This window comes from Mastigoproctus giganteus, chromosome 11, assembly GCF_048544385.1.
Source record: "Mastigoproctus giganteus isolate SK-2022 chromosome 11, ASM4854438v1, whole genome shotgun sequence".
NCBI classification, from domain to species: Eukaryota; Metazoa; Arthropoda; class Arachnida; order Uropygi; family Thelyphonidae; genus Mastigoproctus; species Mastigoproctus giganteus.
In genome coordinates this window covers 153448775-153465203 of record NC_143585.1, presented here as the reverse complement: position 1 = coordinate 153465203, position 16429 = coordinate 153448775, and the positions used below count along the sequence as shown (strand labels likewise).

The following is a 16429-nucleotide window of genomic DNA, read 5'->3' as shown; positions in this document are numbered from 1 at the left end:
TCCAACACAAATCATGGATGCTCAATGGGATTGATGTCTGGAGAATTTTGGAGGACAGGGCAATACCTGGAAGTCTTCCTCATGTTCTGCGAACTAGTTTTGAACAATCTGGGCAGTGTGGCATGGTACATTATCCTGCTGAAAGATAACACTGCCAGAGGGAAAGACTGTTGCCATGAAAGGGTGTACTTGGTCAGCAATGATGTTTAGGTAGGTGGTAAACATCAGTGCTCAGTAAACATGGATGACTGGACCCAGGGTATCCCAGCAGAGCATCGCCCAAAGCATGGCACCGCTGCCACTGGCTTGTTTTCGTCTCACAGTGCATCCAGGCGGCATCACTTCTCCAGGTAAACGATGCAAAAGTACCCGGCCGTCCACATGGTACAACAGGAAACGTGATTCATCAGACCAGACGACCTTCTTCCAATCACTCCAGTTGAGATGCTTGTGTGCCCATTGTAGGTGCTGTCACCTACAATGGGCAACCGTGAACTGCGGTTAGCATGGGCACTCAAAGGGGCCTGTGGCTATGTAGCCCCATTTTCAGCAGGGTTCGATGTACTGTATTGTGACACATTACTCTTGTCACCAGAATTCCAATTACCAGCGAGTTGCGCCACAGTCGCCCTTCTGTTGCCACATACCATCTGGGAAATCCTTCACTCACCTTGAGCATCGATGAACCATGGTTGTCCAACACCTCGCCGGCAGTTTATGGGTTTCCCCTTCTCAGACCACCTTCGGCAGGTACTAACCATGGCTGACTGTGAGCATCCCACGAGCCGTGCTGTTTCAGATATGCCTTGACCCAGATGACTGGGTCAAGGCATATCCGAATCTGGCCTTTGTCAAACTTGCTTAAGTCCGCTGCCTTTCCCATCTGAAGAACAAGAGTAACATTGATTAACGGAGCTCAGTATCAGGTGTTTTTTATACTGTGTCCCGACCTGCACACACGCCGTAGTTCACCTGCAGTTGCTTTGATTTGCATAACGACTTGCTGGTCAATGTTTTGGCTCATCGGTGTATATATAATAAAAATAAAAAACGAATAAGCAAGTTATAACAAATGCACCGAAACGAGCAAAGCAGCAGTAAAGGATGCAAAGTATATATGCATGTAAGAATAGATAAGTCTGATAAAGTTTACATAGATGGAGGTGAAAATTACACAAAGTGCCAAGGACTAGAAGGGTAAGGATAGTAGAAAAAAGAAGTAATGTAGATTTGTAAAAGGCAAAAGACTGATAATTTTCTTAATTCATCATAACTTTTAGGATATTAACATTCTTTTGTCTTTTGCAAATCAATATTGCTTCTTTTTTCTACTATCCCTACCCTTCTATTCCTTGGCACTTTGTGTAATTTTCACCTCCACCTATGCAAACTGTATCAGACCTATCAATTCTCTCACACACACACACACACACACACACACACACACACACACACACACACACACACACACACACACACACACACACACACTTGAATAATGAACAATAGTTGAAAACGGTAGTGAAAGAAAATAAAAATAAAGCAAACATCAGAGGCAGCAAAATGCATATTCCTCTACATCATGCTTGAAATATAACTAATAAAAACTGAAAATAGTACAGAAAATAAATTTAAAAAAAACTCATGCCAGTAACATGGAAAAACTGTAGAGCAAAAAAAATAAACATAATAATCAAACTAACAAGGATGGAAGAGAAAAGATAACAAGACTAAACATATTGTAGCAGAAACTCTCCAAATTAATTTAGAAAAGCTAAATAATAAATGAATAAAAGAAATCAATTAAATTTTTATTTAAAATTTATTTTCAGTACTATTTTTAGTTTGTATTATACATATATATAAGATCCCGATAGATTTTGGTTTGCGAGTGATGAGGATTTTTTTTTTTTATTATTCGAAACAAATAAAGAACATTGGCCTAAAAGTAGTGTTCAAATAAAAATATATATTTGATTCAGAAAATCAAATGAATGTAGCAAATAAAACAATTTAAAGTATATTAAGTATGCATAAAGACATCTCACCTTTTTTCTTGGAGTTCTTTCATTGTCACATTGATCTATTAAAAAAAAAAAAAACAGAAGAAAAAAAACCAAATTTTAGAAGCTCATATTTTCACTAATTATAGATATAATATCTTTGCATGATCATCATATTTCCTGTAAGTCTGAGAAGGGGTGACACTAGCCTGCTATCAAATGCTATCTAATACAACTTAGTTATCTCACTAGTTATAATTTCGATGCATCTGCCAACTTTTGACTTTGAAAGCTGGAGACTGGCTAAAGTAAGCAGGAATATTTAGAGTCAAAATATAATGGAAACAGAAGATTTCAGGGTTAACGCAGGAAAACATCTATTTTTGGAAAAAAGTGGAGGAAGTTAGACAACTTTCTGGAAAAAAACAGATTTCTCCAAGACAAAACTTTTGACTTGAAATTAATATCAATATACAATTTCATATTAAAATACAAATATATCATTATTTACTAGTAACCATGAAATGCGTGTAGTAAGAATGCTTCAAATAGGATTTTTCTGCTTGTCGATTTATGTTTGGATTATGTTTGACATCAACTGATTATCAGTTCTACAAGAACAATACTCTTGCTAACTTTACTATTTTTAAAAATGCTGAATCAAAGTTTATAACAATGAACCTGATAATGGTTATCAAGATCATCTCAAAAGATGATCTTGATAACCATTCAAAAGAGAAGACCAGTCTCATCCCCCCACCATCGCTGAATACCCCCTCGCACTTGGCACTGTTACAAGGAATTGTTAAAATGCCAAGTGTGACTTGGATTATTTTGTTATAATTCAAGCTTTATCTGTCTTCTGTCAAAACTTCTTTGGAAACAAACTAGACCTGGATACCAGTCAGTGCTCACTAGTAATTGCTTGTACTTACTAGTGAGCAAGTAAGTACAAGCAAGTATTGCTCACTAGTATTACGTAAGCCACTCCTCGGCTTACGTAATACTTGACTATGTAAATTAGACTTTCCATAAGTTTTTGCCGGCTGGAGCAAACTTAAAAAAATCGTGGAAATCTATTTTGCATCCCACAGGAATAAATAGAGGTATCATAAAAATATTGTAATGTGAACCCAATATAACACATTGTTTTTTTTTTTTGGTAATTCGTTCCAAGACCTTGGAAGCCATTTATCTCTCTAAAATGTCATTTTTATAATGGAAATTGCACTACACTTATTTTTTTTTTTTTTATGAAAACCCCAAACACGAAAGGTATCAAAACCTATAGTACTTAGTACCGTGCATGGGTTGAAGGAGACGTATGGGGGGGGGGGGGATGCCGGAAACTTTGCTCTAGAGACTAAACATGGGTTTCACCACTTCAAGCCTCCAATAAGCAAAGTGGTGGTATTTCACCGGTTGATGAAAGTCATCTACCACCTTACAACTACCACTTTCATTGTTATCATACGTTCCATTATAAGAATCAATTTTGAATGACTTTGTGATATTTTTCTAAAACACATTTCTGGAGGTCATTACCACAAAACAATAAAAACTTTCCAGTTTATTGGGCTTTTCTGTTAGCACAATCTATTATAAACTCAATCTTATTGCTTTGCGATAATACAGATAAATGGAATTTTGGGGGTTTTTACGTTACGGTATTATGGTGAAATGAGTTCCCTTTCAATCATGTAAAAAAACATATATACATTTTCAGAATCTTCTCTTCATTTCTATTTATTTATTACAATAGTGAAGGGAAAGGGACCAATGGAAAGTGCAAGTGCTGGCAGTGCTAGGAAATGAAACAAAATTGATTTATAAATGAAGACGATTAATTAAGGATTGTGAAGCAGGAAAAAGTTTGTCATTTATTCCATAGAATTAGGTCTCGCTGCTTCAACAGTGAATACTATTTTAAGGGGCAGTGCACGTATAAAAGAACATGTAAAAGGATCAGAACATTTAAGATCAACAGTGATCGCAAAACAGCATTCAGTTGATATATCGAAGATGGAAAAGCTATTAATATGAATGGAAAATCAGATTCAGAAGCGAGTGCCCCTAAGTCCAATGGCCATTCAAGAAAAAGCAAGAAGTATTTATGAAGATATTAAGGATAAGTACGGCAAACCCCAAGCCAAGTTCATGGCAAGCAACATGTGGTTTAATAGGTTCAAGCATCGTGCTGGTTTCCAAAACATTAAAGTATGCAGTGAAGTCACCAGTGCCAATTCTGCAGCTGCAGAGAAATTTTGTGATATGCTGGAAAAACCCCTTCTAAATCTCCACGGCCCTCAACTTCCGCAGTGCATGCTTATCAGCTGGAGAGTTAATTCTGGCAATGATGCTTGAAAGGTAAAACTTGCTGAAGTTATGCCTGTCTCCCCTCTCTTTTTGTAATTTTATAATTTTGAAATTTTTGTAAATTTTTCCTGTGCATGAAATAAAAAAATTTAATAAATAATTCAGTTTATATGTTCGTCAAACATTTCTTTTTTGCTTCAATCAAATTCAGCATGCATAGTTGCGAGTGCTGTATAATCATTTAGGGAAATTCCGACTTATGTAGAGTACATAACCCTTATGTAAGTCGAGGAGTGGCTGTACTTCTGATCACTTGTTGTATGGTTACAAGCATCAACTGTAACCATACAAACATTAAAGTACGCAGTGAAGTCACCAGTGTCAATTCTGCAGCTGCAGAGAAATTTTGTGATGTGCTGAAAAACCCCTTCTAAATCTTCACAGCCCTCAATGATGTGCATTGCCATCATTGGCAATGCACATCATTGCCTAACTCAACCACATGTTTGAGAACCTGGAAAATGAGGGGGGAGAATTCTCATGTCACTGGAAAGATTTGAACCAGAGCTTTTCCAACTGACGTGAGAGGATGGTGGTTATAACCAGTGCACTACACACAAGAGCAAAAACTTTTCTTACTGCTTCTAGCCTCTTATTTAAATAGACTTTATCAGTGGCATGCAGAGAGAGAGAGATTCAACTGAAACTAAATCTCTCTCCCTCCTTTTACCAATTCTTTATAGATAGCAGTATGTATTAACTAAATTCACTTTCACAGGAATGTATGAAGCCCCCTCCCAGCCCGTTCTGCACACAAATTAATGTCCTATTACCACTAAATGTTCAATCTCATCTTTTAATACCGATGGCACTTTAATTTTCAGGACCTACCATAACAGATGCATTATCAACACTAGGTGAAAGTAATTTTTTTAGGAATCCCACAAGCTTTCAAGTTGTCCAGAAGAATATGCACAATGTTGTAACTTACAGAGTTACCTTTCGATGCTGGCAACGAGAGAAGCTGCTTTTGATTTGTTGATTTTTATTACACAAGGTATTTTATTACACAAGATTAATTAAGGATTGTGAAGCATAACTACTACTATTTTTCCGCTCTGTTCAGTTTCACTATTTCACTACTGGGAAATTTATATCCAAAAAAAAAACCTTACCTGAACTATTAGCACAATTCAGAGGAAAGTGTTTTGTTCTATGAAAAACATGCAAATAAATATTTTCATAAGTATCACCATTACTGTGAAATTTTACATTTATTTTTGGATTCCTTTCTACACAGGCACACTTCAGTTGAAATTGAAAAATCACATCTACACACAGCATATAAGGCAAATGATTTTCTAGATTTTACAATATACGAAATATCTTGCATATATGTTTTTTTACACTATATTTCTTTGGTATCTTACTGAAAAACATTGTTAATTATATTTTCTACATTCTAACTTTCCCTTACATCATACAAAGTTTATATGTTCCAATAGCAACAACTTCAACAGCACATAAGTTTACAAACTGGTGTGTCTGTGAATCATGGACCACATCTGACCATGGAGCTATAACTTTCAGCTTAGACAGATTCAACATTCCTCCCCCCTCAATATTATGACATAATCAGCTATAATATAAAGAAAGCAGATTGGGAGATGCCTTCACAACAGCAGCAATATATAGCTCATACAAGGAATTACTGCAGAAGCCTTTAACAACCTAGAACCACATGATCATGTAACAAAAAATAACAGAAATCATCACTAAAGCATGTAAACTGAGAAAAAATGCAGTTCCTTGGTGGTGGTGGTGCCCAAAACTGGATAATCCCCAGCACTTCAAATTTATTTACTATGCTCCTAGCATTAATGTACATGAAAGTATACATGCACCTGTTCTTAACTTTAACACGGCCTATGTGTTTACTTGTACCATGATAACTCCCAGTAGCTCTTTTAATCCCTGCCACTTGGGATTTCAAGGATCAGCAGCTTTCAGCAGCCTTGAAATCCTTGCTTTCCAGGCTGCTGTTCATTCCAATAGAAGCAGTTCAAGAGTCACTTTCACCTCTACCTGCAGCTACTGTTGATCTATTAGTATCCCCTAAGCTAGCAATTTTCTGACCAACCTAATACTGCCTTGATAGCATCAGCAAATATTCTTGCACCCTTTCTATTTAAGTGTATCCCATCCCTGTAGAAGCAGTCTCTCCTGTTAACAAGCACAGATGATGCTGCTGAAAAAAATTCTATCCTATGAGCCTTGCACAATCTTTCCAGGGCCGAACTCATTGACAAGGCCCTCATCATATACTCCCTGCTATCATGTCTGAGCAGAAGTGGAAACACTTTCAAATTTAACCCTAACTCGTGACTTTTTTTTTTCAATATTGACCTGTACTTATCAAGTAACCCGTAACATTTGTGATGAGCTTATGCCAAGACAGATTAGAAGTCAGGGTGACCCCTAATAGAGATATGTGATCTTGTTTAGAAATCTGAGTGTTATTGAAGATTAGCATAGGAGCAGAAAAAACGTTTTTGCAAGATACAAGACAGGACTGAGTTTCAAAAGGATTGAAATCAACTAAGTTATCTTTGCCCCACTGGAGAATTACCTATAGACCAGCATTTAGGGAAGAGGTAGTGAATATTCGTGAAGTTGAAGCTGTTTGTGCAGAGCAGGGTTTCTCAAGCTGGAAGGTGGAATGCAATGTGACGTCATCAGCAAAACTATGTATAAGATTTCAATGGAAGGTCATTAATATACAAGAGAAAAAAGAGAGTGGGAGAAAGAACTCTACCTTGGAATACACCTGCATTAGTGGAGAAGTTAGAAGACAGGAAGAGAACTACCATCACTTGTACTGAATGGACACAGAGAGAGAACTGGATACCCAATTACAAAATACAGTTGGCAAACCATAAGGTGGAAGCTTATTTAGGATATCATCATGTCTAACACAATCAAAAGCAACTGCTTCAGTTTTGCCAAACTTGTCCATTGAATGGTCTATAATGGGTAACATAAGCCAGTATATCACCAGTGAATCGATACTGATGATCACTGATCGGATGGAAGGTTTCTAGACAGTTTTGGAGTTGCGGTTAATAAATTTCTCCATTACTTTAGATTTAGTAGAAGCAAGTGCAATATGACCATAATTGGGTTGAAGGGATTTGTCAGCCTTTTTAGAAACACTCTGAATATGAGCAAATTTCCAAGCATACTGGAAAACATAAACAGATCAAGATTGTTGGCTGTGTAGTTAGGATTGTCTGGTATTCTGGTAGGTAAATGAGCAATATGTGCATGGTCATTAGTAACTGCAAAAGCCTCAGCATCTTGACCAGCTGGGTCCATGTGACTAGGAAATGGAAGATAGCTGGAATTGTGAACATTAAAATCACCAATTAAAATTACTTCACTGTTAGAAAAGTTGGACTGGAGAAAGTCAAGTTTCAAAGAAGAAATCAAAGAGTTCTAAGTGATTAGTGGAGTTTGGAAAATGGTAGAAGCAACAGATGAATTTTACAGAATGGAGAAGAGAGATTTTAAGCTAGAGAAAATTTGAAAGGAGATTCCAAATTACTAAGTCTTTGACAGGGAATATCAGGGCTATGTGCACAATATAGCCCTGATATGACAGGGATATATGCACAAGTACCACCTTTGAAGCAAAAGCAATCATACAGAGAATAATTAGGACAATTGAGATGAGCAACGGTTGAATCAATCAATAACTAGGATTCTGTCTGAAAAAGTATGTGGGGTTAGACAGAAGTAGTGGAAATAGATGTCACTGGGATAGGAACAAAGACCACATATACTTGTAGAATGAAGGAGGAAGTGTTTGGGAGCTTTAGATCTTTTTGCAGATAAGTTTGTTCTATTGGTTTGACTCTTGAATATTCATGATATATTCAATAGTAGTAAGTAAAGGTAGGAGGAGGACATGTTGAATGAAGTAATTATTTTTTTTGGATATGGCATACACGTGGCAAGAACATACCCAGCTCCCTGATATAAAGTGACCTCGACAACCCCCTCCTCCATATATACATACTACTTGGATTCCCTCCAGTCACTATTTGACAGAGTAGAGGCAGGGATTATATGCTAGCTCAAGGGTGCTCAACCTTTTGGAAGTTGTGAGCAAATTTGAAAATTTGGTACATGTCGAAAGTCAAAATTGAGGAAAAAATTAATGATTGTCATCTGGAGCACTGCCTCTGATTAGCTACCACAGAAATAGTTCCTGACATTGAATTATTAGTAAAAAAATAGAGTCAGTTTTCTCATTAACTGAATCTTTCAATAGACAAATCTTATATACTGCTTTTAGGCTTGAATTCAGAGGCAACACCTAAGGGAAAATTTGTTGAGTAAAAACACTTAAAACCAATTGCAGTGTTGTTCCATGCACTTTACTATAATGTCATTCTTTTAATTTTTTGACTTGAAAATATTGCCCTTGAGAGTTGTTTCTGAATTCGACTCCATGTGATAACTTTGTTTTTAAACCCAGGGATCGTTTAAATTTTAAACTTAAAAAAAATGAAACCAACTGCATTTATAAGCAAATTTTATTACAATACAATACAACAGCAATGAAAGATTAAGTTAATGAGAAAATGACTATTTTTTTACTAATAATTCAATGTCAGGAACTATTTCTGTGGTAGCTAATCGGAGGCAGAGCTCCAGATGATAATCAGTAATTTTTTCCTCAATTTTGACTTAGAGTGCTTCATTCTAGAAAAGATCTTTTCACATAAGTACGTGCTTCTGAAAAGGGAGAAGATTCTTTCCACATACATTCTTAAACGGACAAATTTTCTCTTTTCTACATATTTTTGGTAAAATTCTGAGTCACATTGAAGGTCCCCTGGAGTCTCCATCACATTCACAGAGAAGGGGTTAGTTACTACGTTCAGGGTCCATTCTCGAGCATAGAAATCTTGGAATCTCTCTCTCTCTCTTGGAGCTCTGTCTGGAGCTGAGATATTGCAACCACATATTGAGGAACATATTTTGCAGAATGCAATTGCAACATTCCTTGGAAATGAGTTAAATTCTCATCTTGCAGTTGGCACTTAAAAGAGTTCTAATTTCATCTGAAAAGCTTTGATATGATTAAACAGGACATGCACCAGTTGATCTTTTGACTGGAGCTTCAAATTTAACTCATTCAAATGAGAAGAAATGTCTGTAAGGAAGGTAAAGTCAGCCAACCACTTTGGATCATTTAACTCTGATACTGGCTTGCCTTTTGCTGTCATGAACTCTTGGATGGCGATCTTTCAACTCAGAAATCCTCGTGAGCACTTTTGAACGACTTAACCATCAAGCATTGGAGAAGTAGACAACATTGCCATGATAAGCATCCCATTCCATCTGTAGAAAATTTTGTAACTGTCGATGATTCAAACCCTTCGCTCGGATGAAATTCACAGATGTCTGTGATAACTTTCATGACATTTTCAAAACCCAGAGATTTGGCTCACAAATTTTCCTGGTGAATGATATATTGGTAGCTGGTAAATCTGCTAGTATCTATTTCTTGTTTTTTTTTTTTTTTTTTTTTTAAAGTGCAACCAATCCCACTTTTGTTCCAACAATGGCTGGGCCTCCATCCATTGCCAACACTGTGAGGTTTTTCCAACTGAGGTGATATCTTGCAAGAGTCGTTTTCATAGCTTCCAGAATGTCTGTTCCCTTTGTGGTTCCTTTCAAGGGACATAAAGCAACAACAGTTCTTCAAAGACTAAGTTTGTTGCTGATCCCACAAATAAAAACAGCCAACTGAGCTGTATCAGTTAAATCTGTGCTTTCATCCAATGAGTAAAATTTGCATGCTAGCAACTTTGTTTTCAATGTCTCCTCAACATTCAATGCCAGTTCTTCTACTCTCCTAGTAACTGTCATTCGAGACAAGCTTATCTTTTTGAAGGCATCAGCTTTGTTTGGGCACACAACTTCAGCTGCTGCTACAAGGCACTCTCTTTCACAAATTCTCCATCAGAGAATGGTTTCGACCTTTTGGAAATTTTTTGAGCAATGATATAACTAACTTTCACATCACTCTCGGCATTATCTGATACTTTCTTAAAAACTGATTGTTGCGAGCACAAGTATATATATATATATATATATACCTTGACAGTTTCTAGAAAGAGACAGAGACTTAAGAATACTTTTCTGGTAAACACTAGAACTAGAAAGTATGTAAAAATGTAGCAGCACCACCACCTGTGCATGCTCGTTTCCTGCTTAACCGATAGGTAGCGCAGGAGTTGCTACACTCCATTCTGCACTATTATATATATATATATTTTTTTTTTTTTTTTTTAAATATTTTTTTGGAAACTTTGTTGTGTTCATAGGCCACAGGTGGTCCATGGGATATGGTTTGAGCACCCCTGCACTAGCTAATCTGAAAGTCTGCTAGAGAGTTACTAACAGGTTCGGTCTTGTTGACTATCAAGCAGCCGGGCTGTGAACACCATTTTAGAGCTGTACCCTTGAAATGTAAATTTTGACTCTCGCCATTGACTCTGTCCATCATAACCTCAAACAACATCAATCAGACTGCATGATGGAAGAGATGGGGAGGGAATTGCTAGAGCTATGCTCTGTAGGCTTAACATGGGTTCTATCACTTCAAGCTTTCAATAAGCAAAGTGGTAGTATTACACAGGATGATGAGTCCTGTACCACCTAACATTGCTTGGTAACACAGAGGGGCAGCAATTCTGCATGTGGTGTGGGTGACACACCTCAACCCCTGCTTGTGTTGGTTTGTACCTGGGCGGTCACCTCCAGTATACTAGATGCCCCATTTCAAGACTTACACATGGGAGTTTTACCCAGGGTTACTAACAATCTCACCACTGTGAAGGTGCAAGAAGAGGATTTGGGTGTCACAGAACAACCAGACTTCCCAAAAGTCGGTCCACTTGACTTAAGGGTAACCTGAATATCAGTTCCATCAGTTTTAGACTCTCAGGTAGCAAGCTGAGCCTGAACGGACAAGGTCAACTCGGCGATGCAACTCTGCAATAGTAAATTCAGCAACAAAGATTGTAATAAAAACATTTCTGTTAAATTTATTTCATGAATAATCAATATTTTCTTGTGATTATGATTACTATTAATACATAAATTCCTTGGTGAGATTATATTAAATCCCACTGTTTCATTAAATTTTTATCTGGAAAAAAAAAAAAAAAAAAAATGAATGAATGAAAGAGAGAAATTCCCGACTATAGACACCTTCTGAGTAAAAAATTCTATTCTCTATAGTTAGGGAAGGATGTTGTTTTCCATTAAGGTTATTATTTTATTAATACCACTCTTATACCACGTGAAATTTTAAACATTAACGGTTGCTTATTTAAAATAAAAAAATAAATTTTCTGTTTATACTCCCGGGATGACCAAACGGTCAGAGGAGTTCACAAGATAGACAGAATACAACGAACAGAACCATATTCAGTAGTCACGGGGCTTGAACCCCGGTCACTCAAGGCACATGTACTTATGCACCGGCACAGCTGACCACTAGGCGACGGCAGCCTTTGGAAACACTTGGAATCATGCCATCTTCTAGGAAGATACAATACAGATGTCGACTTTCCATTACATTCAAAAATGATCACATCTATTGCATTTGTTCCCTAAGAAGACATTATTCATGCCAGTCTAGAAAATTATTTACCAGAAGAGTTTGAACCAATTTTAGAATGGTTTACCCAATAAGTATATAGGATGTCTCAAAAACAATGGTACCAGAGCTGCACCAACATTTCCCTTTAATATTTGGTTCATATACCAATGAACATTAAGTGAAAGTGATAGAATAATTTTTCTGAAGCTTGCCATTGTAAACTACAATTAGCCCTTGATAGTAGTATTGCTCACCCTACTTTGTGAATTTTTATAGATAAGTTAAGGAAAATTGAAAAATCTTCACGCTATAGATTTTGAAAGAATTATTGCTGGTCAAGAACATCCACGGAAAAGAACATGCTATGAAGAAGCTGACTGCACAATTTTAAATAAGGTCAATAACTATAATCGGCAAAATATTATCGAATATCTTCGTGATATATCTTACAACTACAATATGGATTAAAAAAGTAAAGGATTTGTAGTTTCATAATTTATTTTCCAGGATTATTAAAAAAATTCAAAGATGTATACTTAACTACATAATAAATTCTCTTCTAATTAACATGTGCATTCTTAATAAATAATATATTGCACTAATCAAGAGTAGGAGACCGGCAGAATTACTTAACAAGTACAGGTCACTGTTGAACAAAAGCCGAGAATTAGGGTTGAATTTGAAAGTGTCTGCAATTCTGCCCAGACACGATAGGAGGGAGTATATGATGAGAGCCTTGTCGATCAGTTCGGCCCTGGAAAGATTGTGCAAGGCTCAAGGGGTAGAATTTTTTTTCAGCCTGGACTGTACTTGTTAACAGGAGAGATTGCTTCTACAGGGACGGGATACACTTAAATAGAAAGGGTGCAAGAATATTTGCTGATGCTATCGAGGCAGTGTTAGGTGGGTCGAAAAACTGCTAGCTTGGGGGGAGACAAAGACCAATAGATTGACAGTAGCCACTGGCAGAGGTGAAAGAGATTCTTGCACTGCTTCTATTGGAATGAGCAGAAGCCTGAAAAACAAGATGCAGGATATTTCAGAGACTGCTGGGAGTCATTGCGGTACAAGGGTTGTGTTAGGGTAGCTAAGAATAGAAATAGGTGCATGTATACTTGCGTGTACACCAATGCTAGGAGTTTAGTAAATAAATTTGATGAATTTGAGGTATTGCTCAAAACATCAAAGGCAGATATTGTTGGGATATCAGAGACTTGGTGTCACACAGATATAAGGAATGCAGAACTGGAATTTGGGGAGTACAACGTCTACAGAAAGGATAGACTGGATAGGAAGGGAGGAGGGGTTATGCTATTAGTTAAGAAATACATAAAAACCAAGGAAGTGAAGCCAGTGGACATCGCTGGACAGTGCAGTGTCAAGTCAGCTTGGTGTGACATAAGCACTGGGAGATCAAAATTGAGAGTAGGAGTGTGCTATAGGCCTAATGACTCTGATGAGTATAATAAGAAACTGTACAGGGAAATAGAGTGGGCCAGTAAATCAGGGAGTCTTATAATGGGAGATTTTAATTTCCCAGATATTGACTGGAGTTGGGGGGCTGGTCACTCACACACTAGCAAGGCTTTTGTGGATTTATTGGATGATTGTTTTCTACATCAGCATGTTCGGGAGGCAACTAGAGGGAGGAATACTCTTGATTTGATTATCAGCAGTGACTCTTCATGCATTAAGAATCTGCAGATAAATGAACCACTAGGTGGCAGTGATCACAGTGTGCTGAAGTGGGATTTACTCAAAGAGGTAACTACCATTAGGGGTAAAGGGAAGGGTTATTGCTTTCGTAAAGGCGACTACAATGGACTGAGACAGTATTTAAATTCTATACAGTGGGACCAACTGATGATGTTACCAACAGCAAATTCAAAATGGGAAGCATTCAAAGAACTTATCTTGGAAGCTACTAGGCTTTACATACCAAATAAGAAATACTCTTCAAGGTTTAGGCCTAAATGGATGTCAGATGAACTGATGAGGCATATGGCAGAGAAGAAACATGCATGGGACACATAAAAATTAACACATGACACAGAAGACTATGATAGATACAAGTTGATCTGTAACCAAGTTACAAAGGATTTTAGGCAGGCGAAGGCAGATTACGAGAAATCTTTGGCAAGGGATGCAAAGAAAAACAGCAAAGAGTTCTTTACTTATGTAAACTCTAGAAGGAAGGGGATGAATCAGATTGGTCCACTTGATATCGATGGGTCAACTGTTGATGATCCTGCTCAGGTAGCTAACAAACTAAATGAATATTTTGCATCGACATTCACACATAAGGAGTTATTTAGCGAGGGGAAAGCCAGGGGTGTATTCAACTCTAGCAGTAAGCTAGAGAATCTTGTAATAACTGAGAGTAAAGTGAAGGAGAAACTGTTGAAGATAAACACAAGAAAGGCACCTGGGGTGGATGGGATCTATCCAGTTATATTAAAGGAAGCAGCAGCAGAGGAAGTAAGCAAACCCTTAGCCATAATTATGAGAGCTTCCTTGGACTCAGGGGAGGTACCTGCAGACTGGAGATGTGCAAATGTGACCCCAATTCACAAAGGAGGATCAAAGGCTGACACAAGCAATTATAGACCTGTGAGTTTAACTTCTGTTCCAGGAAAATTAATGGAGGCACTAGTCAAAGAAGCACTGCAGGATCATTTAGACAAGACTTCAGTTATAGCTTGGACACAGCATGGTTTTGTTAAGGGGAAGTCTTGCCTGACCAATTTGATTGGATACTATGATGTAGTCACAAAGGAACTGGATGCAGGGAATAACTTTGATATTATATACTTGGATCTTAGAAAGGCTTTTGATACTGTTGCACATGGAAGACTGCTGCACAAATTGGAGCAGTGTGACATTGGAAGCAAATTGCTGCTATGGATAAAGGGGTGGCTGAGGGGGAGAAGACAGAGAGTGGTAATCAATGGACACTGCTCATCGTGGACTAATGTTATTCGTGGAGTCCCTCAGGGACTCAGTGTTGGGTCCATTATTGTTTTCTGTATTCATAAATGATATTGATGATGGTATATCAAGCTTAATGTCCAAGTTTGCAGACGATACAAAGGTAGGCATGGTTGTCAAGGACACTATGCTGCTGCAACAGGATCTGGAAAGGTTGAGCAGATGGGCTGAGAGGTGGCAAATGAAGTTTAACATTGACAAATGTAAAGTACTACACATGGGAAACAGCAACCCCAGAGCAACGTATCAACTCTGTGGTACTACACTGACAGTGGTAGAGAATGAAAGGGACCTGGGGGTGGTTGTGCAGGCAGATATGAAGTTCTCTGAGCAGTGCAGACGGGCTGCAAGAGTAGCTCATGGTGTATTGTCAATGATATATAGGAATTTTTCTAGCAGGGATAAGAAGGTGATTATTCCCTTGTATAAGGCAATGGTCAGGCCACACCTAGAGTACTGTATACAGGTCTGGAGGCCTCATTTCAAGAAGGATGTAGAGCTGCTGGAACGAGTACAGAGAAGGGCAACAAGATTAGTGAATGGAACAAAGGGGTGCTCTTACAAAGAAAGGCTTAAGTTTTGCAAATTACAGTGTCTGGAGACTAGGCACCAGCGAGGTGATCTGATAGAGGTGTATAAAGCATTGAATGGTTTGAGCATGCTCAATGCTGATGGGATTCTCCCTCTCGCTCAGAATAATCACCTGAGAGGGCATAAATTCAAATTGAGGAGGGACAGATGTAGGATAGATGTGCGGAAATTTGCCTTTAGCCAGCGAGTGGTTGGTTGGTGGAACAGACGTCCATCCCTTGTTGTGGAAGTTGATAGCCTAAATAAGTTTAGGGCTCAGCTGGACAGGTATTTTGAACGAACAGAGAGGGGTGAAGTGGAAGTGGTTTTTTTTTTTTTTTTTTTGGCTGATGCTGCATAAGCTTGCTTTCTTGCATCAAATGCCTCTACTAATGCTAATGCTAATATATAACTTAACAAATATATGACTTAATTTGACTTAACAAATTTCCATTAATAAATTTATAAAAATCCTAAATGAAAACATGTATATAATTTTATTTTCAAAATAATTTTTTTCACTGAGTTTAATCACCAAGTTTACAGTTGCAGAGCTGTCGCGTACCCAAGCTTGACATACTGAGAGAATGTCTGTGACAGCCTCAAGGACCAGTGGGTTACCACCTTCAGAAAGGCCAGACAGTCACAAGTGCGTATAATGTAGATCAGAGGTGTCAAACATGAGGCCCACAACATTTCCGAGTACGGCCCAAATTAGATTAAAATTTAATCGGAAAATATTCAACAAAATAATAAAAATACAATAAAACATGGATAATATTTCATTTTAAAACTAAAAATCAAAAAATTCTCTTTTGATCTTGGTTTACACATGCCCTTTAAGTAGGTGTCACAGCACTTCCCCCTCTCT

General features: G+C 37.6%; 1 protein-coding gene across 1 annotated transcript in view; it reads right to left on the bottom strand.

The window, feature by feature from the left end:
* LOC150078521 (asparagine synthetase domain-containing protein 1) overlaps window positions 1–16429 on the bottom strand; it is a 377978-nt gene that overhangs the window by 123437 nt on the left and 238112 nt on the right. The window contains exon 8 of the mRNA XM_090384591.1: window positions 2049–2083. Within this exon, the coding sequence (XP_090240717.1) occupies window positions 2049–2083 (35 nt within the window). The remainder of the gene's footprint in view (window positions 1–2048; window positions 2084–16429) is intronic.